The sequence below is a fragment of the Macrotis lagotis genome, chromosome 1, assembly GCF_037893015.1.
Source record: "Macrotis lagotis isolate mMagLag1 chromosome 1, bilby.v1.9.chrom.fasta, whole genome shotgun sequence".
NCBI lineage: Eukaryota > Metazoa > Chordata > Mammalia > Peramelemorphia > Peramelidae > Macrotis > Macrotis lagotis.
This window is the reverse complement of record NC_133658.1, coordinates 201,611,755-201,638,187: the sequence shown is the minus strand read 5'-3', so window position 1 is coordinate 201,638,187 and position 26,433 is coordinate 201,611,755. Positions and strand designations below refer to the sequence as shown.

General features: G+C 32.7%; 1 protein-coding gene across 2 annotated transcripts in view; it reads left to right on the top strand.

Moving 5' to 3' along the window:
* LOC141504511 (SH3 domain-containing YSC84-like protein 1) overlaps nt 1-26,042 on the top strand; it is a 33,816-nt gene extending 7,774 nt beyond the window's left edge. The window contains exons 2-7 of one of the 2 annotated variants that reach the window (XM_074209563.1): nt 11,695-11,807; nt 12,493-12,621; nt 18,513-18,675; nt 19,621-19,699; nt 20,603-20,659; nt 24,252-26,036. In XM_074209563.1, the coding sequence (XP_074065664.1) occupies nt 11,695-11,807; nt 12,493-12,621; nt 18,513-18,675; nt 19,621-19,699; nt 20,603-20,659; nt 24,252-24,442 (732 nt within the window). In that variant the 3' untranslated portion in view covers nt 24,443-26,036. Of the gene's footprint in view, nt 1-11,694; nt 11,808-12,492; nt 12,622-18,512; nt 18,676-19,620; nt 19,700-20,602; nt 20,660-24,251 lie in introns of both variants that reach the window. The other variant, XM_074209564.1, reaches the window with a different exon arrangement.
* Nucleotides 26,043-26,433: the final 391 nt, after the last annotated feature.

Genomic DNA, 26,433 nt, shown 5'->3' with positions numbered 1-26,433 from the left:
GGCCAGTGCTTTATCCACTACGCCACCTAGCCGCCCCTATCTATTTTTTTAATTGAACCTTTCTCATTTTTCTCTCCTAAAACTCCTTTCAATGAGACACGTTTTTTAGACTATACAGAAAAATGTTCAAAGTTGTTCTACTGATTCTTAGGTAGTTTTACAGCAGATGCTATATGTGGGAAGAACATTAGATTTGGGATTAGAGGAACTGGGTTTTTAATCCCATATTTGATTCATAATATTTTTATGACAATGGGACTTAACCTCTCTAACAGTCTCAGTTTCCTCATTTGTAAAATGTTGGTAATAGGAATTGAACTGTATGGTTTCTAAGGGCCCCCCCATTCTAAATTATAATCTTCTAAGTGATCATTTCAGCTTCTAACAAACTATACTTAGTAATATATATTTGTTTCAGTTTTCTTGTAGTATGATAGCTGAACTATTGCCTGTCTCAGAAGACCTGAGTTTGAATTACAGGGCTTTTCCTTGTTATCACAGGGAGCATATTCTCTCTGTTTTCTTATGATTGAAGTGGGGAAAATAGTATTTATACTACCAACTCAATAGGTTGTTATGAGAAAAGTACTTTGTAGGCTGTAAAATGCTCTAAAAATGTGAGCTAGTTTTATTAACTTTAACCTATTGAGGAAAATTTGTATAACTTGTTTACCAGAAGACATCACTTCTTTTATTCATTCATTGGTTCCTTTTGTTGGGGTTCATAATTCCAGTCAAATTTACCAATCTACAGAATAGAATCTTAAAATATGATTAACAGTACTTCTTAGCATGTGGAATTTATAATACCTGATAAAGAGGTAGGTCAAGATTTATGGCCTCTTTTGATAAATGAAGGTTGACCTCAAGGTGTTTCCATTCCATAACTATGCCTCTGATCGGATTGTTGACCTGAACATCTGGCCTGGGGATTATTTTCTCCAAAATGTGCTTGTTCTCTAAGATCAATTACATCAGGATTTACACATAGTACATCTTATGCATGATATTAATCTGTCATCTGTTCCCCTCTTGCTAAATGACTAGTCAGCCTAGGCTCCTATTATTTACTGTTTTCAAGTTACAAGTCTACATTTTCCTCTCAAGTTTCAGCCAGTTTTTTCCTCAGCTAGTCATCCATTTATGAAGCTTCTCTGTTGCCATAGTTTTAAATTCTCTCAGCTTTATTAAAGGAAGTAATTTCACCATCTCTTATCTTTCTTATTGGTATTACTTTCACTTGCTGTCGCTGCAGAAATCAGAAGTCAAAGAAAAATGACGATTAAAGACATCTTTTGCCTTCTCTTATCTCAAGTGAACTTTTTTGTATACCTCTCTCTTAGCTAAAGTCTGTTGAAAATATTGCCCTCCTGTGGTCAGTTTCTTTTCAGCAGATAGTCCCATAGCATTTGTCCTTAGGTTTTCATATGATTTTGCTATTGTGGTACTGGCATATGAATAGAACAGTATTGTTTCACTTGGAATTTGAGGCCTTCCACAATCTGATTCCAGCCTACCTTTCTAGCTTTATTTTATATTACTCTCCTTTACTACCTTTATGTTACAGATTAAACCATTTCCCTAAATTCAACATGCTGTCTCTCATTTCCCCCCCTCATTCATACAACCACCAAATTCCTGTTCCATAAATGTACCCATTCCTCTCCCCACTATCAATATATGGATAAAAATTTAGTGTCACGATTCAACAGTTGATCAATCAATATACATCTATTAAATGTCTATTATATACCAGGCACTGTACTAGTGATTCATTATGTAATGCATATGATTATCCACAGTTTGTCTTTGTCATATTTTGATATTTTTATATAGTTACTTTATAAAATTTGCCTTCAAATTAGATTAGGGATTAAACCCTAAAAAATTTATTCAACCAACTGATTTAAAGATAACATTAAGATCATTAACAAATTTTTATGACCATAGAGGTAGTTGTCAAGCTAGCTTAGGCATTGTTAATGTTAGATATTTTATTTCTAAATGTAGGTCCGAGACCATGTTTTTATTTTTTGTGTTTTTCCTGGTTATATTCACCTTGGCACCTGGTACTGAGCCTTGAGTAGAATAGCTGCTTAGTAATGTATTTTTGTTTGAACTAAATTATACCAACTCTGTTAGTCAGTTACAAAAATTAATTGGCAATTGCAGATACAAGTCTAACTTACGAAATTGTTTGATATGGTGACTTTTCAAACTGTGGAGGAGGGTTTGTTTAGTATTTTAGCAAGAACCTAATATTTTTTATATTTTCCAACCAGATATTCTCCTGGGAGAATAGTAATAAGAAGCTGAATCAAATAAATGCCAAGTTAATTCTTTTGTTCATATTATACCTAATACCATCTCCCCAAAATTAGGGAGACTTCTTATCAGTATATGGAACTTAATGTCTTTTATGCAAATGATGCTGTACTTTAGGATTTAAACCAAACTGAAGTTGTTATGGAGCATTCTGAGTTTGGGAGCTATTATTTGGAATCCCCAAAGGTAGCCTTATCATGTTTCCTTACTATTGAAGAATCTTCCAACTTAACACTTTTCTCCAAAAATTATGGGGAGTGGGCATTTCTTTTTCTTCTTCTTCTTCTTCTTCTTCTTCTTCTTTTAGTTTTTGCAATGCAATGGGGCTAAGTGGGTTGCCCAAGACCACACATCTAGGTAATTATTAAGTGTCTGAGACCGGATTTGAACTCAGGTACTCCTGACTCCAGGGCCGGTGCTCTATCCACTGTGCCACCTAGCTACCTCCCACTGCACCACCTAGCCACCCCGATGGGGAGTGGACATTTCTAAAATAATTAGAGTTTTCTGACTGCATCTAATAAGAATGGGCCACAATGAACCTTTCTACTCTGGTTCAGATTCAAATCCTTAGCCTTCATTGTCAAATAGATTATTGAGTATTATCAGTTTCCAAAATTCCCTTATGGTAGACTGGAGAATGTGTCACTATTATTGGACCCACTTAAGGATCTGAAAAGCTGAAATAAACAGTATATTTGGGGCATTAGAGATAGACTGAGCATTGGCAAAAAAGGTGGAAAATAATATACTTAGTTAAAGGAATTGTAGAAACACTATTTGGCTGAGAGAGAATTTAAGATGAGTTAATATGAAATAATCCCAAGAAGGCAGAGTTGAACCAGATTGTGGGTTAAATAGTTTTAACTGCTGGACTGAGAAACTTGTATATTATCCTAAAGATGATCTAGAGCTACTGAAGACTCTTGAGCAGAAGAATAGCATGTGTTTTAGGAAATGTTTTTTTCAAGGTTTGTGGAAAGTTGAATGGAAACAGGTGGACCTATTTGAAGGCTATTTATGTTAAGTCCAATTGAATGGAAATATAAATTGATCAAGGAATAGAGGATAAGGGAAAAGATGACCATGTGAGTAGAACAAATGGGATGAATTCAAGAGATGTTGTAGGGTTGTAGGGGTAGCATCAATGGGATCTAGCAGCTGATTTTATATAGGCATGAAGGTGAGAGAAGAATAAAAAAATAAAACTCAAATTATTAACCTGAATACTTGATTGTGCTTTCAACATATTTAGGAAGTTTGAAGGATAGATGTTTTCTAGGAAGATGATGTGTTAAATTTTAGAAATGTGTTAAGTTTTAGAAATGATATGTTAAGTTTAAAAAAAACTTTTTTTTTTGAGTGGGGCAGCTAGATGGCACAGTGGATAGAGCACCAGCCTAGGAGTCAGGAGGATCTGAGTTCAAATCCAACCTCAGACACTTAATAATTACCTGTGTGATCTTGGGCAAGTCACTTAACCCCATTGCCTTGCAAAAACCAAAAACCAAAAAGTAAAAGAATTTAAAAAGCATAAAAAGTTTACAATCTGCATTGGTGGAGGGATTAAAAATTATCTCTTATATTTAAAAAATGTTAAGGTTCAGGTTTTCATGGAACAATCAGGTAGAGGAACACAATTTTGATGATTATCCTAAAAAAAGATTCAGGGGGCAGCTAGGTGGCGCAATGGATAGTGTGCCAACCCTAGAGACAGGAGGACCTGAGTTCAAATGTGACCTCAGACACTTAATAATTGCCTAGCTGTGTGGCCTTGGGCAAATCACTTAACCCCATTTGCCTTGCAAAAACCTTAAAAAAAAAGATCAATAATGCCAGAACTTTCAGAGAGGAAGCAAGGATAATAAAGACTGGCTAAAAAAAAAGTTTATCTAATTTAAAAGTTAGAAGATCACTGGTAATTACTGAAAGTGGTTTCAGAAAAGTGATGGGTTGGAAGCCAGAAATCATTGGTTGAGAATTCTGGAAACATTCTGTGAATATAGATAACTCTAAAGGACTTTGGTAATGGAAGAAGAGATGAAAGTCAATAACTTTGGGTATGATAAGATCAAATCAAGGATTTTGGTTTTGTGTTTGTTTTTTTAATGGATGTTGGCTGAAGAGAATTCTGATAATTAATCTCTGTGATTCTAAGTGGAGAAAAACAAAACTTTCATGGACAAGGAGAATCAGTAAGTTGGGAGAGAAAGAAGAGAGACAGAGAAGAGACACTAAAGACCCAAGTAAAGGAGAAAATATGAATGACCAAAATAGGCCAGGCTTTCAGAGAAGGTCAGAAGAGATGCCATTAAGGAAACAAACAGAAAGTTTAGCCTTGGCAAGAAGGTGACTTTCATGCAATGAAACTGGAGCAAAGGAGGCAAAGATATAGAGATTTTTGCCTGTGGAGTGGGGAAGATAAAGGAGCTAATAAGAATAGCCAATTTTTTGTGGAAAATAAGGGAAAAATCATCTGCTAAGTGAAAGATCTTAGGTATAGAAGTGGCATTGAAGAGCTTTAGAAAAGTAGAGAAAGGGGTGCAGCTAGGTGGCATAGTAGATAGAGCTCCTGCCCTTCAGGAGGACTTGAATTCAAATCTGGCCTCAGACACTTAATAATCACCTAGCTGGGTAACCTTGGGCAAGTCACTTAACCCCATTTCTTTGTAAAAAACAAGTGGAGAAGATCTGCAATAACTAGCTTTGGGAATATGATAGAGAATAAACTTGGAAATAATAAAATTATTGTTATGAAGCAAGGACCCCAGTTGAGTTACACAAATTTGATTTGGAGTGGCCCTACTAGATGTAATTATGTGACTTTCTCCTGCAGTTTGCAGAAGATTGAGAGGAAGAATAGAGAAAGCAGATAATGGGGGTGACCCAATTTTGGAGATCTGTGGGTTATCCATAATGGGAGAATAATGCCTTTCTTTCTTTTCTCTTTGTTTTAGTGAGGTAATAGGGTTAAATGACTTGCCCAACATCACACAGCTAGTAAGTATCAAATGTCTGAGGCCAGATCTTAAGTCAGGTCCTCCTGAGTCCAGGGTCCATGTTCTATCCACTGCATCACCTTGCTGCCCCTGAATGAAGCATTTTTGAACCAGTTAACAGAGTTGACTGTGAAAGCAAGAAAGTAAATACAGAGCAGGAATGATAGACTGAAGAATAGGAAGAATGCATTGTCTATTTGATTATATTCATATAAAACAGATTTGATTATAGTTCTATACTATTATGTGCCTTTTTGTGCATCTAGTCAGTCTCTGCTACCTTTGGAACACCTCTGTATGTTTGAATCTTGGTAATGTGCCACCTCTATTCCAGGTTTGTCTAACTGTTAATGTGGCTTAGTGATTAAGTTTCTGGACTGCTAAAATGACTATGCAATCAAAAAATAAACCTAAAAAAACCTAAAATATGCATATTATATATGAGATTAAAATTTAGAGGAGAAATAAATTGGAACTAAAAAATCTACACAAATTAAAACTAAGTCATCTTTTGTGAAGACTAAAAAATGGATAAACCTTTAGTTAATTAGAAGTAAAGCGGTGAAAAAAAATCAAAAAAGAAAAGAAAAAAGACGAAATTGGAACAAAATCAGATGAAATAAAATAATATAGAACAGACTGCACAATAGTGCAACTGATGATGAATGAGAAAAACTAAGAAAACAAAAGAAACAGAGAAAAATAATTTAAATAAAATAATTTAAAAATAAAAAAAATACTGACAGACTCACTTAGATGGGTACCTTGTTGAGGTCAGCCCCTACCACCCTTCCTGCACAGGTGAGCTGGTCCTATGAACCAGGAAGTACAAATTTTTCAGGTGCTCCAAGACTTGAAAGATGCAGAGTTCCAGATCTTCAAGAAAATTGTATCTCAGCAAGAGGCAGAAGTCTCAGTCTGGTCACTTCCATCTGCCTCCCGGGAAGATATTGCCTACCATCTGGTGAGCTCCTGTGGCACCAGAGCCCTGAGTGTGGTGGCTCAGACTGTAAACCAAGTCCCATCTCGACACCTCCTGGAAAAACTTGGACAGCCGAAGCTTGAAGATGGTCTCAAGGACAGGAGACCAGCATCAACTCCCATTCTAAAAGAGAACCACCTGTAGGATTAGCTAGCCAATGGTGACCCAAAAAACACAGATGCATCTTGCTCAACATGTGAGGGTGTGAGTGGTGGGAGATAGGCATAATGTGTCTTGGCCTTCAGCAGTACCGATTGGATAGACTGGAGGAAGAATACCCAGCCACAAGCAAGAGAGTCTTTTGCATGTTCCAACTCTGGTGAAACCAAGAGAAGGAAAAAGCTACCATCACCAGGCTCTACCAACTTTTGTCTCATGAGAGCATTTCCATTAGCCCTGAGGCTCTTGCTGTACTTCTAGAGGGAACTTGACTCCTGCCCAGAGGAAAGAGCAAATACTTCAGATCCTCTCTCTCTAGTTAAGGGAATTGTTACTAAGAAGATGTTCAGGATTGCTGCCATGAATATCCACTTGGAAATGTTATTTCCCCCATTATAAATGAATAAACTAATTTTCTATTGAAAAAATAAAATTAAAATTAAAAAATACTCATACTAACAGAAAACCAAACAGAGAACTTAAATAATCCAATCACAGAAAAGATAATGGAAAAAAACCTGTAAAGGAACCACCGAAGGTAAGGAGGGATACTCCTGGCTCTGGTGGATTCATAGGTGGACTTTAGAATACTTTTAAAGAGCAATATTTACCAATACTACCCAAATTATTTTCAACAATTAAGAAAGAAGTTTTCCTACAAGACTCCTTTTATGAGATGAATGCAATCCTAATACTTAAAGCAGGGAAGATAAAACACAGAAAGAGAACATCATCAATTCATATTGATTCAAAAAATTCAAGTAAAATCTTCTTAAACAGAATCAGAAATCATCATGATCAAGTTGAATGTATACCAGGGATGCAAGGATGGTTCAACATTAGGAAAAAAATCAGCATAACATTATTAAAAATAAAAATCCCCAAGACATTTCCATCCCAATATATGCAGAAGACTCCTTTAGCAAAATACAGAATTCATTTAAACTAAAAATTCTACAAAGCAAGGACATAGAAGGACCTTTTTAATATCATAAAAATTATCTAAAACTAAAAGTGAACATCATATACTATGGAGAAACGATGAAACTTTTCCCAATAACTATAGAAATACTCTCTCCACTAATTTATGGCATAGAACCGGAAATTCTAGCAATAGATAAGAATAAGAAATTAAAGGTATATATTTAGATGGAAGATTTAAAATTATCCCCATTTATTGATTATATGATTTTTTAACTTAGAAAACCTGAAAGAACCAGTGTATGCTAATTGAGATAATTAATAGCTTCAACAGATTTATAGGCTACAAAATAGACCTTCAAAAATCAATAACATTTGGGGCAGTTAGGTGGCATAGTAGATAGAGCACCAGCCCTGGAGTCAGGAGTACCTGAGTTCAAATTCGGCCTCAGACATGTAATAATTATCTAGCTGTGTGGCCTTGGGCAAGCCACTTAACCCCATTGACTTACAGGAAAAAACCCCTAAAATAAAAACAAAAAAAAATCAACAACATTTGGTATCAGATTCCAAGAGGCAGCAATATAAAGGAGAATCCTATTCCAAATAACTATAAAATGCAAAAAATATCTGGAATACATTTTGTTACTACATTACATTTCTACATTACAAAATTCTCTTTAAAGAAATAAAGAATAACTTAAATAGGATGGAAGAATATCTAATACTCAAAGGTGGACCAAGCTGATATACTAAACATGACAGCACTATCAATTAATTTACAGTTTTACTCTCTCAAGCAAACTGACAGAGGTATCCTTTATAGCAGTGGAGATAAAGTCAAATAAAAGCAAAGACCACTAAATACAACATCAGAATACTTAACCAATAAGTGACTTGGAAAACCACAGAATTAATTAATTAATTAATTAATTAATTCTATATTCTATTGTATTTGTAATTATTTTGTTAAATATTTCCCAATTACTTTTTTATATGTTTCAGTAGTGTGTGGGAGTATTGTCAGTCATCTAACAGAGTGCTTTAGAAATGTATACTAACACCTTAAAAAGTTCCATACAATAGCATTCATTTGGAAAAATAAAAAATCTAAAATATTAATGGAAATAATGAAAAGAGGTAGAAACAAAGGAGGAATGACATTTTTAATCCTAATATTATAAGTCAACAGTTATCAAAACCACTTAATATTATTTAAAAAGTAAAGAACTGGGGCAGTGGAGCAAACTAGAAAATGGAGAAATAGAATCAACAAAACTCAATTATCCAGGTTTCCATAAATCAGAAAACATAAATTGCTTAGGAAATAATGGTTAGGAAAACTGGAAGGCAATCTGGTAGAAAATAGGTTTAAACTAATAATTTATACCATATTGTATAATACATTATAAATGAACTCATGACTTTAATATTAAAGATCACATTATTATTTTAAAAAAGCAAAATAAGAGAAGCAGGTCATTATAACTCTCACAACCATGGTTAAGCTGTATATCCTTACCTAAACAAGTAAAGGATTATAAAGGATTAAACAGCTTTGACTATATGAACATAATTAGTATTCTGCACAAACAAAAGTAATGCATCTAGCATAAAGAGTAAAGAGGTTGAGGTGTGTATGTGTGTGTGGGGGAGGTGATACCTTTGTGTCAGCTTTCTTTGATAAGGGTTTTGTATACAAAGATATATAAACAAGTAGGTGTTAAACTTAGATACTTCTTTAAGCTTAGATAATTTTGAAACATACTGTATAAGACCAAAAGCCTTAATAGATAAGTGTCAAAAAATATAAACAGTTTTGAAAAGAATGGCCAACTATTAGCAGTCACTTAAAAGAATGTTCCAATCACAAATAAAGAGAATCAAAAATCAAAAAGCCATTCAAGTTGGAGGAGATGGAATGTCTGAATTATAGGAAGATAATCACACTGAGGCATTGTTAGTGAAGAAGTGAAGCAGTATAACTATTCCAAAAAAAAAGGAAATTTGTAACTGTGAAAATAGAGTAGCAAAAATCCTATTACTGGGCATGTATCCCAGGGAGGTCATTAAAAAGAAGAAAGCCCCTACAAGTACCAAAATATTTATAGCAGTATATTTTTTGAATAGCAACTAAAAACAAAATAGATAACGTTTGACTTAGGAATTCTTGATTGTGATACCTGAATGTAAGAATATATAACTATACTTTAGGAAATGAGAAATATGGGGGTAGCTAGGTGCAGTGGCTAGAGCACCAGTCCTGGAGTCAGGAGGATCCAAGTTCAAATCTGGCCTTAGACATTTAATAATTGCTTACCTGAATGACTTTGGGCAAGTCAATTAACCCCATTGTCCTAAATAAATATTTTTTTTAAAAAGTGATATGTTGAATTTATTTTAAAAAAGAAATAAGAAATATAAATACAACTATTCATGGAAAGATAAACATGAACCAAATCAGAGTCAATAGAATATATACCACTTCAACAGTATAAAAAGACAGAATTAATCACACACAAATTAAAAGTGAATATTGCAAAGTTATCAAAAGCAAATATAATTTAAAAGAAGAAAGAGTTAAACTTTCTATATAATATATGAAGTAGATTGTTTCTTTGTAAGCATTTCTTGTGGATATGAATATGTTTCTAGGGAAAAAACACAAGTAAGACTTGAGTTGAAGCCCTGCTATATTATCTATCTGTTTATCTATCTATCTATTTACCTATTCATATTTATTATGTTTTATATTTACATTATAAACATTCACTGATTACTCTCACTTAGTGAGGTCTCTTTAATAAAATAATACAATTAAGAAAACCCACTACTTCAGTAGTTTATAACTGTTTTACCTTGAGCTAGTAATTTATTTAACTTCCTTTTTTTCCTTTTTTCCTCATCTCTAAAATGAGAGTAATAAAATGTCTTTTACTTACCTCTTGAAATTGTTGTGATAATAAACTGAAATTGTGTATGGGAAAGCTAAAAGTGCTACACCAACACAAGCTATTTTTCCTAACTGCAATATCCATCAATTTCATTTATTATAAATGCAACTTTTTTTCTTTTCTTCCTATGCTATTTCCTGTTTCTATACTTTCTTCTTTCTCCCTTCTTGCCTCAAGTTTTCTGTTAGGAGAAACTAGGGGATTATATTTGCCTTAACACTTGCTCAATATTAAAATATGGTTCGACCATTCAACAAATATTTAACAAGTATCCTTCCTTTATGGACCACTATTCTAGGTAATAGAAGAATTAAGAATTAGTGCCTACCTTTATGGTATTTGCATTCTAGAATGAAGTTAAGAAGAAACACATAACTATTATACATATTAGATGATAAATGCATTAAAAAGTTGTAAATCAGAGAACTATGTGAAGTCTAAAGGAGGAAAATATTAGTGATAGGAAAGGAAGAGAAAAGTAGAAAAACCAGAGAGGGATTTATAAACTAAGTGGCATTTGTTTTGACTTTAAAGGATGATTCTTTTCTTTTTTTCCTTTTTTTAATTGTTTTTTGAATTTTGTAATTCCCCCCCAATCTTGCTTCCCTCCCCCCCCCCCACAGAAGGCAGTCTGATAGACTTTACATTATTTCCATGCTATACATTGATCAAAATTGAAGGTATTGGGGCAGCTAGGTGGCACAGTGGGGGCGGCTAGGTGGCGCAGTGGATAAAGCACCGGCTCTGGAGTCAGGAGTACCTGGGTTCAAATCCGGTCTCAGACACTTAATAATTACCTAGCTGTGTGGCCTTGGGCAAGCCACTTAACCCCATTTGCCTTGCAAAAACCTAAAAAAAAAAAATTGAGTGTATTGAGAGAGAAATCATATCCTTATGGAAAAAATGAAATATAAGAAATAACAAACTTATATAATTAGATACCATTTTTGTAAATTAAAGGTAATAGTCTTTGGTCTTTGTTCAAACTCCACAATTCCCCCTTTGGATACAGATGGTATCCTCCATCGCAGATACCCCCAAATTGTCCCTGATTGTTGCACTGATGAAATGAGCAAGTCCATGAAGATTGATCATCAACCCCATGTTACTGTTAGGGTGTACAATGCTCTTCTGGTTCTGCTCATCTTGCTCAGGGATGATTCTCTTCTTGCTCTCTTCCTCTACATTTTAAAATTTATTGAATACTCATTAATCCCTTTCATTCAGCCAAGAGAAAAAATTCCCAATGCAGTGTTTTCTGCATTAAAAAAATATGGACAACACATTTTAGATGATACTTTAATAAATTTATACTTTGATGTATAATATTAAAATGAATTTTTTTAATTTCTAGGTGTCTGATTTAGTAATAATATTAAATTATGACAGAGCAGTGGAAGCTTTTGCAAAAGGTGGTAACCTTACACTTGGTGGAAATTTTACTGTGGCTGTAGGACCTTTGGGAAGGTGAGTACCTTTAAAACATTCCTTGAATACCTAATGGTGTAAACCTACATAACACATCATTGACTGTTTCAGAAAACAAATGTGTTTAAATGAAACTATGGAGTTTTGGGGGTTTGAGATTTTCATAGGAGTTAAAGAATGTTTTCTTTCCCTAATAGCAAGGACTTTAAAAATTAAACTGTTTAGACTAGGACAGGGAGGGCAAGGGAGAGGTAACATTATTTGGAATGGCTAAAATCAGTCATTTTGAAAAATCCTGAATGTAGTTTGTTTGAGGACAGTATATATTATTATTGACATCATAAAATGCTTCAAAGTTTCAACTCCCATAAGATACAAATTGGACCATTTACAATATAGTTCATTCAATAAATATTAAAAATATAAACTATATATCTACATATATTTTTTGATATTATCTAAAATTGTCTTAGTTGCTTTAATTAGGTTTTGTTCCTACCAGTAAATTTCATTATTTCTTTGGATCTTTAGCCTTTTTCCTTGCATAGCCACCAAACATAATATCTTAAAGAAACAACAATAGCCATATAATAAGATATAATAAAATTTAAAAAATCTTAAACTATAAGATTATATTATTATGGCCAAAAATATAGAAATATTCAAATTCTAGTAAATATGGGCAAAAAATCAGATATATTTTAAAAATCTTTTGCATTTTTAGGAATTTAGAAGGAAATGTTGCAATCCGAAGCCCAGCTGCTGTCTACACATACTGCAAGTCACGAGGTTTGTTTGCTGGGGTATCTTTAGAAGGAAGCTACTTAATTGAAAGGAAAGAAACTAATCGAAAGTAAGTTCAAGTCAAACTATTTTGAATTAATTTGAAAAAAATGTTGTGATATTGATAGAAATCATAGAAGAATCCTAATAAGTCTAGTCAAATAGATATTTTTCAAATGTCTATTTGTAGTTTACTATTATAGATAAAATAAAATATCCTTAATTTTGAGAAATATCCCTAATTTTGAGGCTCATAACAATGAATGTGGTCTATTTACTACGATATCAAATATTCAACAATTTATAAAGGACCTACTCTATGGCAAAAACTGCTATGTGTTCTGGATATAAAAACAGGACCAAATATTCCCTGCCTTCCAAAAGTTTGTATACTAATTGGAAATATATCACATACATATAAAGATATATGCAAAACACATAAAATAGTTATAGAGCAACCTTAGAGAGGAATACCCCAATAACTAGGGGGTCAGGAAAGGCTTTAACTTCTCTGACAGGGCTATTGACCTGATCAGATTTGGGAAAGGTCATTGCTATTTCTAGGAATGCATTTTTCCTTCATGGATTCTCTCTCACACACACACACACACACACACACACACACACACACACACACACACACAAACACTCACACACACACAGTCATATTTGTTATCATTTTTCCTTTTTTCTCTTTTAGTTATATTTTATATTTTATTTTTTTTTCCAATTGCATCTAAAGGTAGTTTTCTGCATTCATCCTTTTGCAAGTTTTTGAGTTCCACAAACATTTCTTCTTAAGGACTCCCAGTGACCCACAGTCATACACAATGCAATCCCAAAACTACCAGTATCACCTCCAGGGACTTAATACTATGTGTCATCTATTTTCTCTGTCACCTCCAAACCACTTAGACCAAGAGCCAGACTATAGGGGATAAGCCACTTCTTCTTCTGACACAATGGTATCTGAAGTCAGATGTTCCTCTATTTCATTCCATGTCTCAAATGAATATATCCTAGGCTTAACAATTTCTAGTTTTGGCTCAGATCTTCAAATTTCAATTTCCTCATTATAAGGAGACATATCCAGTTAACTTAGAGCCAATTTATAGAATAATGACATTACAGAAACAAAGCATAATTATTTAAGAGAATAGCTACAAAATGCAATTAAAGAAGTGAAAAAGATTGCTTATGGCTAATAATATCTTAATAAGAACTTTTGGTACAAAGAAAATCTTTACATCCTGAGGTTGTTACAAGGTTGAAATGAGATAAAAATTGTAAAGCATATACTATAGTGCCTGACATATTATATAAATGTTATTTATCAAATATAACCACACAAACATTTTTAGAAGCAATTAGGAGAAAAACTGATGTCAGAGTTGGTAAACTTGGGTACATATCTAATCTCTGACCTGAATTATGGTTGTGAAGTCAACCAAATGCTTTAGGCATTTCTCTTGGAGTGAAATTTGTAAAGAAGTTTCTGATTTATATTAGTAGAGGAAGTTTCCTCTAGGAGCTCCTTATAACAATGAAATCAGAGATCTAGTTCCTATTGCTCACTCATGCTCTCTCTCTCTCTCTCTCTCTCTCTCTCTCTCTCTCTCTCTCTCTCTCTCTTTCTTTCTGGCTCTCTCTCTCTCAGTCTCTTTATCTCTACCCCTGTTTCTGTCCTTGTCTCTCAATATCTCTCTCTCTCTCTCTCTCTCTCTCCCTCTCACTTGATCTTGCTCGTTTTCTCTCTCTCACACACACACACACACACACACACACATGAACTCACTTTAAAGAACTCACACCTGAATAAGAATCCCTCCTCAATATGCCTGATAAGTAGTTTTTAAATAATTTATGACAGAATATAGTAAAGGTGAAAAATACTTTATCATAAAATAGAGTGTGACAGAAGAAACATCACATTTTACAATTAAATCACAACTGTGCATAGATTTAATTATTTCAAATAAAGAGAAACAGTTATAGAATGGTTTAAAAAAAACAACCCAAAAATATATTCTCAGTAAGAAACATGCTTGAGACAGAAAGTACCATGTAGATTTAAAATGAGGAGGTGGACTATTCTGTAGAAGTTGACTACAGAAAAGTTGGATCTATAGTTGGGAGATCTAGAAAAGATAAATTCAAATTGAGATTTAGAAAAGAATATGAAGACTATGTCATGCTTAAAGGTACACTGACTATGAAAAAATCAGCATTATAATTATATACACCTAATGTTATATGAATTACATTTTTATAGGCAAATTGAAAAAATTTTTAAAAAGGGATTTAGGGAGAAAAATAATAATAGTGTGAGACTTCAACTATAGAAATGGAATGTATTAGCTTCCAAAGAAACTGCAGTAAATGACTACAGCAATCTACTATTTAACAAACCCAAAGACATTAACCCCTGGGATAAGAGCTCATTATTTGACAAAAATTGTTGGGAAAACCAGAAAATAGTATGGCAAATGCTAGGCATAGATCCACATCTCACACTCTTATCAAAATAAGATCAAAATGGGTACAGGATTTAGACATTATCACTCTTTATTAATTTGGTCTAAATTAATAGACCAAAAAATACTCTATCTATCTGATCTATGGAAAAGGGATAAATTTATGACCAAACAAGAAATAGAACACATTATAAACTGGGGGAAAATGAATGATTTTTACTATATTAAATTAAAGAGTTTTTGCGCTAATAAAATCAATGCTGCCAAAAATTAGAAAAGCAGAAAGTTGGGAAACAATCTTCACAATCAGGAGTTCTGATAAAGGTCTCATTTCTAAAATATATAGAGAATTGAATGAAATTTATAAGGTCACAAGTCATTCCCCAATTGATAAATGGTCAAAGGATATGAACAGACAGTTTTCAAATGAAGAAATTAAAGCTATATATAATCATATGAAAAAAATGCTCTAAATCATTGATTAGAGAAATGCAAATTAAAACAGCAATGAAGTATCATCTCACATCTATTAGATTAGCCCAAATGAGAAAAAGGGAAGATGATTAGTGTTGGAGAGGTTGTGGAAGGATTGGGACATTGATGCATTTCTGGTAGAATTGTGAACAGATCCAACTTTTTTGGAGAACAATATGGAACTATGCCCAAATAGCAATTCTTTGACCCAGCAGTTCCAATTCTAAGTCTATATTCAGAAGAAATTGTAAAAAAAAAAGTGGGAAAAGTCCTACACGTTTCAAAATGTTCATAGTGGCAAAGAATTGGAAATTTCAGTTGAGGAATGACTAAACAAGTTATGGTACATGAATGCTATGGAATATTATTGTTCTATAAGAAAACATAAAGCATGGAATGATTTATGTGATCTGATGCTGACTGAAGGGAGTCGAGCCAAGAGAACAATGTACACACAGCAACAATGTTATGAGATGAACAACCTTGATGAAAGTAACTCCTCTCGACATCCAGAAAGCTAGGACAACTTCCTCTTCCAGAGGAAGAAAAACAAAACAAAACATACAGAAAAATAAAAAGCCCCTACCAAATCTGATGAACACTTTATAAAAATTATCTCCTATATATCTCTTTCCCTTAATCCTATATCTTCATGCCAAAAATTGCTAATTTGTAAATATATTTAACAAAATATTATGAAAAATGCTAACCTGAATGTTCCCTACTGAGGGGAGGGTGGTGGGGTGGGAAGGAAGGGTGGAGGGAAATTTTGTAACTTGGAAATATGCATGTACAAATGGATGAAAATTAAAAAAAATAAATTTAAAAAAGTTAAAAAAAGAAGTGGAATGTGACAAATCCAACATAAAGATTAACAAGACAGAATTTATTGATTGAAATGGAATATTAGGGTATTTATTTAGTAGGTCTGTGGAGTGAATCAAATGGAGCAAGTAGGGAATTTAATTTTTTATTCAAATGGAAATTTTTATAAAAGTTTCCTTGCTTTGTGCCAAAAGAATTTCAAGAATACTTTAGAAAGGCAGATTTTAAGCAATTAATTTAAATACAGATTTTAAATAAATTATAGCCAATGATACAATTAAATTATGATAAATAAGAGAAAATAATCAACATGTGTAGATATATTTGGAGACATAAATATGAATTATAAATAATGATTGGATCAAAGATAAATAAGAGTAATAATCATATTTACATTAAAGACAGTGACATTAATACAACAATGTTAGTATAAGTGGTTATATGCAACTAAAACCATTCTTTTGTCAAATTTTTATACTTGAACATTTTCAGCAACAAGAAAAATGATTATTGAGCTATTTTTCCATTCTAATATTTGAGAATTCTATAAGATCATACACCAGAAGCAAGTCCCAAATAAGAAGGCATTAAAACTGATAGACTATTAATACAACTACATATCACTAAAATTGAGATTATAAAACAAATGGATGATTTTTTTGTAAAAATAAAAAGGAACTAAATTAACAAAACAAATATCAATCTGAATAAGTCAATGGAAAGTAAAGAAAAAAATAAGGAAGTCTTTAATAAAATTCCCTATTTTATTAGAAATATACTACTAGAATTAGAAATATATACTACTAGAAATATATACTACTAGAAATTCAAAATTCAAAATATCAAAAATCTGAAGGATAGTCATTTTTTCTATTAATTAGAAATGAAGATGGGAAGATAAATTTTTTTTTCCCCTAAAAGACAAATAAGACTAACAAACAAAAATTAATTCCTACTAATTCAATATTGTATAATAGTTGGAAAACTGTACTTGGAATCAGAAAGATGTGTTCAAATCTAAATTCTGACATCTATCTATATGATTCTGGATAAATCATTTAACTGATGAATGTTCTAGAAAACTCTAAAACTTCAAGTTGCAGAGACTGTTTTTAGTAAAAAGAGCTTCCTTATTCAGAAATCCCCTATATCAATGAAATCAAGAGTCCAGGTTCTATCTTTTTTAAATTAATTTTTTAAAAAGTAAACAAAATATCAGCCAGCAAAATTTTTAAAAATTATAAGAAAACTTATAATCTAATGGAAATATTTTTATGTTGAATGCAAAATTGATTTCTTTCCTAGAAAACTACTTCTGTTTTATTCTAACAGGTCTTCAAAAATATAATTATTTACTGTTAGAAACAGGGAAAGTCTTTGATGAAATACATTATTTATTTATATGTTTTTAAGGTACTAAAAAAAGAGTAATAGATTTCTTCTTAATATGATGTTTAAAAAGTACTTATCTGAATCAAAGATTCACATTTTATTTAACAGAAAACAAGAATATTTTATTAATGTATGAAAAAGCATTGTACAAAATGAGAATAAATAAATATTACATTGAAAAATGCTGGAGGTTTTCTCACTGAGAAAAGGGGTAAAGGAAATCTTTCCTCTTACCATTATTTGACATATCTCTAGAATACAAAACTATACCACTAAGTTAAGATATCTCAAAGAAGAACAAAATGTCTTTGCCTTGATTTAATAGATGATCTTACAAATTTCTGATTACTTAAAGTCTGAAAGTCTTACCTAAATGACTTTTTTCCTTCCCAATAATCTATTTTCTTTATACACTAAGGAAAATAAGCTTTTTGTTCCTATATTGTAATAGTTAAAGTTATTTTTTAACACTTTAATTAAATTAGTAATTATTCACTGATCACCTGTCAGACAACAATTGAGTAGTTGGGATACAGATTTGTAAAAAATAGTCATTTACCCTTAATTGATTTAAAGTTTTCTGTACAGTGGAGGCATAATTAGGAAGGGCTAAGTGCTTAAAATACACAAAATCAGAATTTATGGAACATTTATATCCAAGGAAGTCATAATTTTTTCTAAATGTTAAGATATTGTCAATTCAGAGACTTTATTAAAAGAAATTGTGATATTTTGACCTCTGCTACAATCCTAAGGATGTTCACAAAATCTTTTATTTTCTGATGTTCCTTGTTAGGTTTTACTGTCAAGATGTTCGTGCCAGTGACATTTTATTTGGAGACATGCCACAACCGGCTCAAGCAGAAGATCTTTATGAAATTCTTGACTCATTTACTGAAAAATATGAAAATGAAGAGCAAAGAATTAATGCAAGGAAAGCAGCAAGGGAACAAACAAAGGCTTGTATAAAATTTACATTTTCCTACTGTTTTAATCCATCCCAACTGGAAGTTTCTGTTTGCTGGAGGTTTCTGTTCCTTGGCACCGAATTCTTAACAGTCAAATAAATTTCCTTTAGTAATGTTATTTACATAAATTCCTTGTAAATAGGTTGTTCTATGATGATACTTTCACTGAAAAAAAATGAAAGAACTAAGTATAGAAATAGTTAGAAACTTGAGTTAGACCTTTAAAGAAACTTTAAAGTGTAGACTTTATCTCTCTCTTTTTTTTATCTTTTTTTTAAGTGTAGACTTAAAAAACTTTGGCTTTTTTCTTTGCATAGCTCCCAAGCATAATATCTTAAAGAAATAACCTTTAGGATGAATTGCCATAAAATAAGATACAATAAAATTTTTAAAATATACATAGTTAGGGGTGGCTAGGTGGCACAGTGGACAGAGCACTGGCCCTGGAGTCAGGAGTACCTGAGTTCAAATTCGGCCTCAAACACTTAATAATTAATAATTACCTAGCTGTGTGGCCTTGGGCAAGCCACTTAACCCCATTGCCTTGTTAAAAAAAAAACTAAAAAAAATACATAGTTGAACACAGTTGGAAAGTTGATAAATGTCTTAATCTTTAAAGAATAGAATGACTTTTTGCATTATTTAAAATTTTTAAAATAGAAAAATGTAAAGAACTATAAACAGAGACAAAAGTAGCTTGCCTGAAATTGTACATTTCAGTAGTACATGGCAAAAGCTGACTTTTGGAATTTGAATTTAGAAATAATGACTTTCTCCTGTCACCAAAGCTTTGTCATCATAAACGTACAAGGGACAAATGGCTAATGAATTATTTGTCATTCTTCTAGGCACTCTGCATAATCATTTTAAGGTAAAGGTTTAATAAACTGTCAAACCAAATCCAATTTTTAAAATAGTGTACTTTTCCCCTCTCAGGCTAAAGACATACCTCTCAGACCATCCTCCAGGCCCAAGAAACCTCTTGCATCTCTTCAGACAAACTCAGACTCTCAAGGTAAAATAATTTGTTATAATTTAAATATAATTTCATTTAAAAAAATTCCAAGAAATCAAATTTTTAGAATCATGTTGGATAATTTCTGAAGAAAAAATTTATCTAACAGACATATTTCCATTGATATTATTTATGGATATGTCTAGATGTAACTTCTCTCATTTATATGCTGTATCATCATTTTATTCAGAGCTTTGGTAATTTGACTTTTTCTCATTTATCTTGGTAATGGCCATAAAAGATGTGAACCTATCTGAACCAATATTATACCTGGTTTAAAATAAAATTAACTATACTACTGATCAGGAATTTCTCAAATAATGTCTAGATGGCCTATTTTCAGGAATATTATAGAGAGTATTCCTATTCATGAATAGATTAGACCTAGATGATTTTTGAGGTTCCTTCCAACTATAAAATTCCTTTCCCTATCCTCCCCTTCCATTCCCTTTTCCCCCCTTAAACTTCCCTTCATCAATGTCAACTTCTTTGATTTCAAATCTCTTTTTAGAGATATCTTGTTTTGTTCCACTTATTTTGTTTTATTATCATCTTCATCTTCAATACCATCATTACTTATGATTCTATGCATCCAACTAACACTTTCTGATCATTACATGTTCCTAGAAGTCCATAACGCACCATTTTATAATTTTAATTTGCCCCCCCCCCAATTTCTTAAAATTTATCATCACTTTTTCTGTGGTTCATTACTGGGGCTAGATTCAGGTTGAACCTTGAAGTTCCAAGAATATCCTGCATCTTCCCAATTTAAAGAATTTGTTTCAACAAGGTCAAGAGATTTGCATTTAGTAGTGTTTCTATTGAGCTTGTAGCCAGTGTTTATATTGAGCCTGTATATATAGTAAATGAATCTGCTTTGTTCATTTATTTTCTCTATAGGTAGCAGAGATGCCCCCAGACTTTATCCTGAACTTCCTTTTTATCCAGACACTGTTGGTAAATACTAATTTCCCATTTAAAGTAACACCAAGTTAGTTATTCCAGGAGTTGGGTGGCATAATAGACTAGGTTTGGAGTTAGAGGAAAACTGAAATCTGGTTTCAGTCATTTAAAACTGTGTGACTCTGGACAATTAACTTAAGATCAAGTTGTCTCAGTTTCCTCTTTGGTAAAATGATAACAGCCATTTGCTCTTAGAGTTGTTGGGAAGATCAAATGAAATTATAATTGCAAAGCATTTAGCAGTATCAGGTACATAGTAAGGATTATATGAATATTGATTTATTATTATTATTATTAGTATTACCTGTTAGATGGGATAAAAATGGATTCGAGTGATTGTTTCCATATTTTCTATAGTTTGGAATGTATTTACTTTGTATTAAATAATACTTATGGAACAAAAGCTTGTGTTAATCTACTAACATTCATTTTTGGGAAAGATGAGGATGACTGTGAAAACTTAAAGAGAGTGTGTTTGGGGCGGCTAGGTGGCGCAGTGGATAAAGCACCAGCCCTGGAGTCAGGAGTACCTGGGTTCAAATCCAGTCTCAGACACTTAATAATTACCTAGCTGTGTGGCCTTGGGCAAGCCACTTAACCCCGTTTGCCTTACAAAAAAAAAAACTAAAAAAAGAGGGAGTGTGTTTGTAGGTGTGCATGTTACTGTACATGTATGTGAATGTTTGTGCATGTGTGTGCTCATCATACCAACAACACTTGAGTCACAATACCAGAAAACAGAGAAATTAAGGACTATTTTTCCAACGACTTCAGGGGATATTTGTAAGAGTCAGAAGTTATCTCCTAAATACCACAACTTGGTTTCTAGAGATTTCAAACAGAAAGTCATGGGATTGATGTGCTTTCAGCAAATTTTTATTACAAATTAGAATGTGTTCTGGCAAATGAGGAAGATTAGTTAAATTTGTTCCAGGTACACTGAGAAGCATTGCAACCAATCTATCAATAAGTATCTATTAATTGTCTACTATATGCCAACTCTGTTATGTCCCATACTGAATGACGGTAGTAATTCTTATTCTTACACTCTGTCCTAGTTCAAGCCCAACTGGAGTACTGTGTTCATTTGTAGGTGGTATATTTTAGAAAGGCCATTGACAAAGTGAAGGGTGTAGAAGATATGACCAGGACTCTAAGGGGCCCAGGGCTACTAAAAAGTGAGGATAGGGTGAAGGAACTGAGGAGACAGTTCTTAAAGAATCAAGTACCTGATATTTGTCTTTAAGTATTTAAGGGACTATCACACTAGTCTTATATTTTCTAAGAATTTGGATGTCAAAGGTTATTAGAATTATGTGTAAACTAATTTGGATTCTAAATAATACTTAGTAATTTTATGAAATAATGTTTGAGATTCAGTATACTAGGGCTTTTAATGACTATTTCAAAGACTTTTCCCCTCTTTTTTTAATGTCATGTGAAGCTTATGGACTCCTCAAAAAAATACGTCAAAGAATATAAAATACATAAGATTCAAGTCTTAGCCCTGATACTTAATACTTATGTAATCTTAGGCAAGTTTCCAGGTCTTAGTATTCTTATTTGTAAAAGGAAGAAGTTGAACTAGATTACCTCTTATTAAGAATCCCAGTTCTAAATATATGATACTTTAATTTTACTATTATTGCTATTTTTAATGTCTTTTCCTAAGTGTTGTATTATGGCAATTCAGATTTCAGCCAACCCATTTATATTAGAAAGAGTGCCTGTGCAGGGGTTTATTCCCTGGGAAATTTTAAATAGTTTAAATAACAATGAATCAGAATATTAGTCTAGACTAGCAATTCTCTGCTCTTCTCACTGTTAATTTGTGAAGTTCTTGTAATATTTCATCTAATATATGACTCTAAACAAGGCATATGCAAGTTTACACGTGGTCTAAATTAAATGGAATCCATCAAGAAAGAAAATTCCTTTTTAAGAATCAATGAAAGTAAAATATACCATGGGACCCTGGCTCACTAATCTATGCTGCTGGGAAGCCTTGCCAATCAGAAAATACTGATTGGAATCTGACTCTGTGTCTCATTAAGGCTAGCCATGACTTAGGCAAAGAAAAATAAACTCTATTTTAATTAACCTTGAACATAATGGTAAGATTGGCAAATTGTCCAAAGGATCACTCAAAACTATTACAAGAAGAAGAAGATAAAATGAAATTGGACATAGGCAGTTAGATTAAAAAAGCCAATATATATGTGTGTGTGTGTGCATTTCAAGAGGATCTCTTTAGTTATCATCTTTTTCCCATTATTTCTATCATCTTTCCTTCCTCCAAGTTAATGTAGCCTCCATTCCTTGGGGCATTTCCCTTAAACTTTCCATCATCCTATCCAAGAAGACTAAATAATGCTTCACATGTAGAGTTGAAAGCAAACACAGAATGGCCATAAGGTCCCTACCAATAGTGAATTGATGGGGATGGGGTAGCAGGAAGACTGGCCACAAGCAGCTTCTTATGTGACTCACGTAGTAACTCTTGAAATAACATATCATTAGGTTATTGGATTTTCGATTTAAGAACTGAAAGGAACCTGAAGGGCAATCTAATCTAATCTATTCATTTCACTGAGGAGGAAACTGAGGTCCCAAAAAATTAAGTGACTTTCCCAGGGTCACAGAAGCAAGTTTCTATGAATCCAAAAACATGGTAACCCACTGCATCTTTCTGAGCTCTCAGTTCACTATGACCTTCATTAACAGGATGGAGGTAAGAGGGGAGGACATTCTAAGCATGGGAAAGAGTCAATGAAAATGAACATAAGTGGAAAATGAAGTGCCATGTATAGGAATTTGCCTCCAGTGTTAACTAGGGAAATGTCCACAAATCATTGAGCTTATGTACCTCTGCCTTGTCTGCATATGGTGGAAGACAACTCTGATTGACATTTGGAGACCTGTATGTATCATTTTTCTCTGCTTCCGACAACCATTCATTTATCTAGTCATGGCTACCCAAACCTCAGTCCAAATCTGTGTCTTCTGTGCCTGTTGCTTCCTGCACTGGGTTGGACAGAGGGGAGAAATTACAAGCTCCAAAATATTCAGCAAGAGAATAAATTCTTTCATCTTGTCCTATTTACATATCCATTACAACAAGCAGCAGAATAATGCACAATAAGTTTGGAAGGATAACTGAGCTAGGTTGTGAAAGAAGTACACTGGGGTTTTTAGCACTGGAATTTTCAGCTATAGCAATTCTCTAAGGCCATTTTCTAAATTATGGGAAATTATTAATTAGGATCAATTCTGTTTTATATTACTGGTAAATTCAGGGTTTCCAGAAGAGTGAAATCTTGTCCACAGAACTGTGATTTTCTTTTTCCTACTGAGGAATGAATTTTCTTCTTTTTGTGGTTAAAGGAATAAGTATAAATTTGGCCATAATTAGGAAGGATGATACTGAAACCAAAGATTATTATTAAAGTAAAATCTTCAGAGACAGTTAATTGATGAGTCCAGAACAAAAGAATGGTAAACCGTGACTATAAAAATGGATATTTTAGCTCTTCCTTTCCTTTTCTCACAAAATACAAAAATAATTATTTTTTTCTTCTCATTTTAGGTAATTCAAGTCAGCCAGTAGAAGTGACAGCACTGTATTCTTTTGAAGGGCAACAGCCAGGGGATTTGAAATTCAAAGCTGGGGATCGGATCACTGTAATATCCAAAACAAATTCACATTTTGATTGGTGGGAAGGAAGTCTTCGAGGTCAAACTGGCATTTTTCCAGCCAATTACGTGTCACTGGATTAAGTATTATTCATTTCTTTTTTGTTTAGTAAAATATAATTTTGAATATAATTTTGAAAAGATTTCACTAACTTGCTAGGAAGACTAATCAATTATGAGCAGTTTTATATCAAGTTGGGAAAACTGTAAATATGTACTTTTGAATTTTGAGTCAAATATGTGAAATGATTAGATAGATATAAATATATAGATACATTTCTAAGGAAGAATTAGCATTAAAGATTATATATATGTGTGTATCTATATATAAATATGTGTATTGATTTTTAAAAAGATGTTTTTATTGATAACTTCTCTTACATCAGAGTTATCCCAAGCATCCCTTCCCTTCCCAGAGAGCCATCTCATATAATAATAGAGGAAAAAGAAATCAGCATAGTTGATTGATATAATTTAGTACATTGAAACAGTATTGTAACATTTATATACTTCCCATCGCCAAAAAAAGTAACTTTTAGGTGGTTTTGAGATATCTCGCATATCTCTGTATTTTAGTCCTGCTTGATCTTTTAAATGTTCTAACACTTAATTTTGACTTTTTGGTGTACAGTTGTTCTTTCCATTTATATTAGTTAATGTGTACATTGTTTTCTTGGCTCTGCGCATTTTACTGTGCATCAATTCATATACTTTTTTCCATACAAAGTCTTCTTTAGGCACATTATTTCTTGGTGAACAATATTTATTTCATTACATTTGTGTACTATATTGTATTGTTATTCCTCAGTCACTGGGTATCTGCTTTGTTTCTAATTCTTAGCTAATAAAAACAATACTGCTATAAATATTTGGGTGTATATGGGGAATTTTTTCTTATTGATGACTTCCTTCAAGTTAATAGAGTCTCTGGTTTAAAGGGAATGGACAGTTTATTATTAGCATAATTCTAAATTGTTTTCCATAATGCTTATATCATTTCATACCACTACTAAAAATATACTAGTATGTTTATAACTCCAAATCAATACAATATTAACTATTGCCATTTTTTGTCATTTTTGCCTTTGTTCAGAGTGTGATGTAAAATCTCAGGCTTGTTTTGATTTGTATTTCTTTTAGCAATAATTTGGAGACTTCTTTCACATGATTTTGAAAACTCTGCTTTTTTGTGTACTTTTTATTCTTATCTTTTAACCACTTAGCTATTGGCCTATGAGTATTGGTGGGTTTTTTTTTGTATTTTTGCAAGATAATGGGGTTAAGTGACTTTCCCAAGGTCACACAGCTAGGTAATTATTATGTATCTGAGGGCAAATTTGTATTCAGGTTCTCCTAACTCCAGGACTGGTGCACTATCCACTATGCTACCTAGATGCCCCTTTGAGTATAGGTTTTGCATGTATTTTAGATAGCAAACCTTTTTCAGAGAAATTTTATACAAAGATTATTTTCCTCATTTATCTACTTGCTTATCCTAGACACATTAATTTTGTCAGTGCAAAAGTTTTTCAGTTATCGCTAATCAATATTATTTATTTAATATGTTGTAATTGCCTTTATCTAATTTAATTAAAAATACATTTTCTGGGAGCCCAGATAGTGGGGTAGCACTCAGTTGAGCTCTTCTAACATTCTAATCCAAATAACTTTAAAATGATACGTCAAATCAAATTGTGGAATGGCATGGCCAGCAACAAGTAAAAGTAAGATATTCTCCAGCCCAAGAAAACATAGTATGTCAGAAGAAGAAATGTATTACATGGAGGATGATGTTGTCACTGAGCCCATATGGATAAAACACCAGTGGTGGGACTAGGTGGTGGTGACAGAAAGAGTCATGGCTTTGGGAATTCTCAAGATAGAGACAACAAAGGAACCTTCCAATGATCAGTAGTGGATAAAAGACAGATGTTTGGCAACACCATGGCCTATATCTATCTACATATGCATTATTGTTCAAAGGTAAAGAAGAGCATTTTCAGTCAAGATTGTGCAGAACTGCTGAGTGACAACTGGCAACTCCATCTCCTAGATTATAGCATGAGAGGATTTCT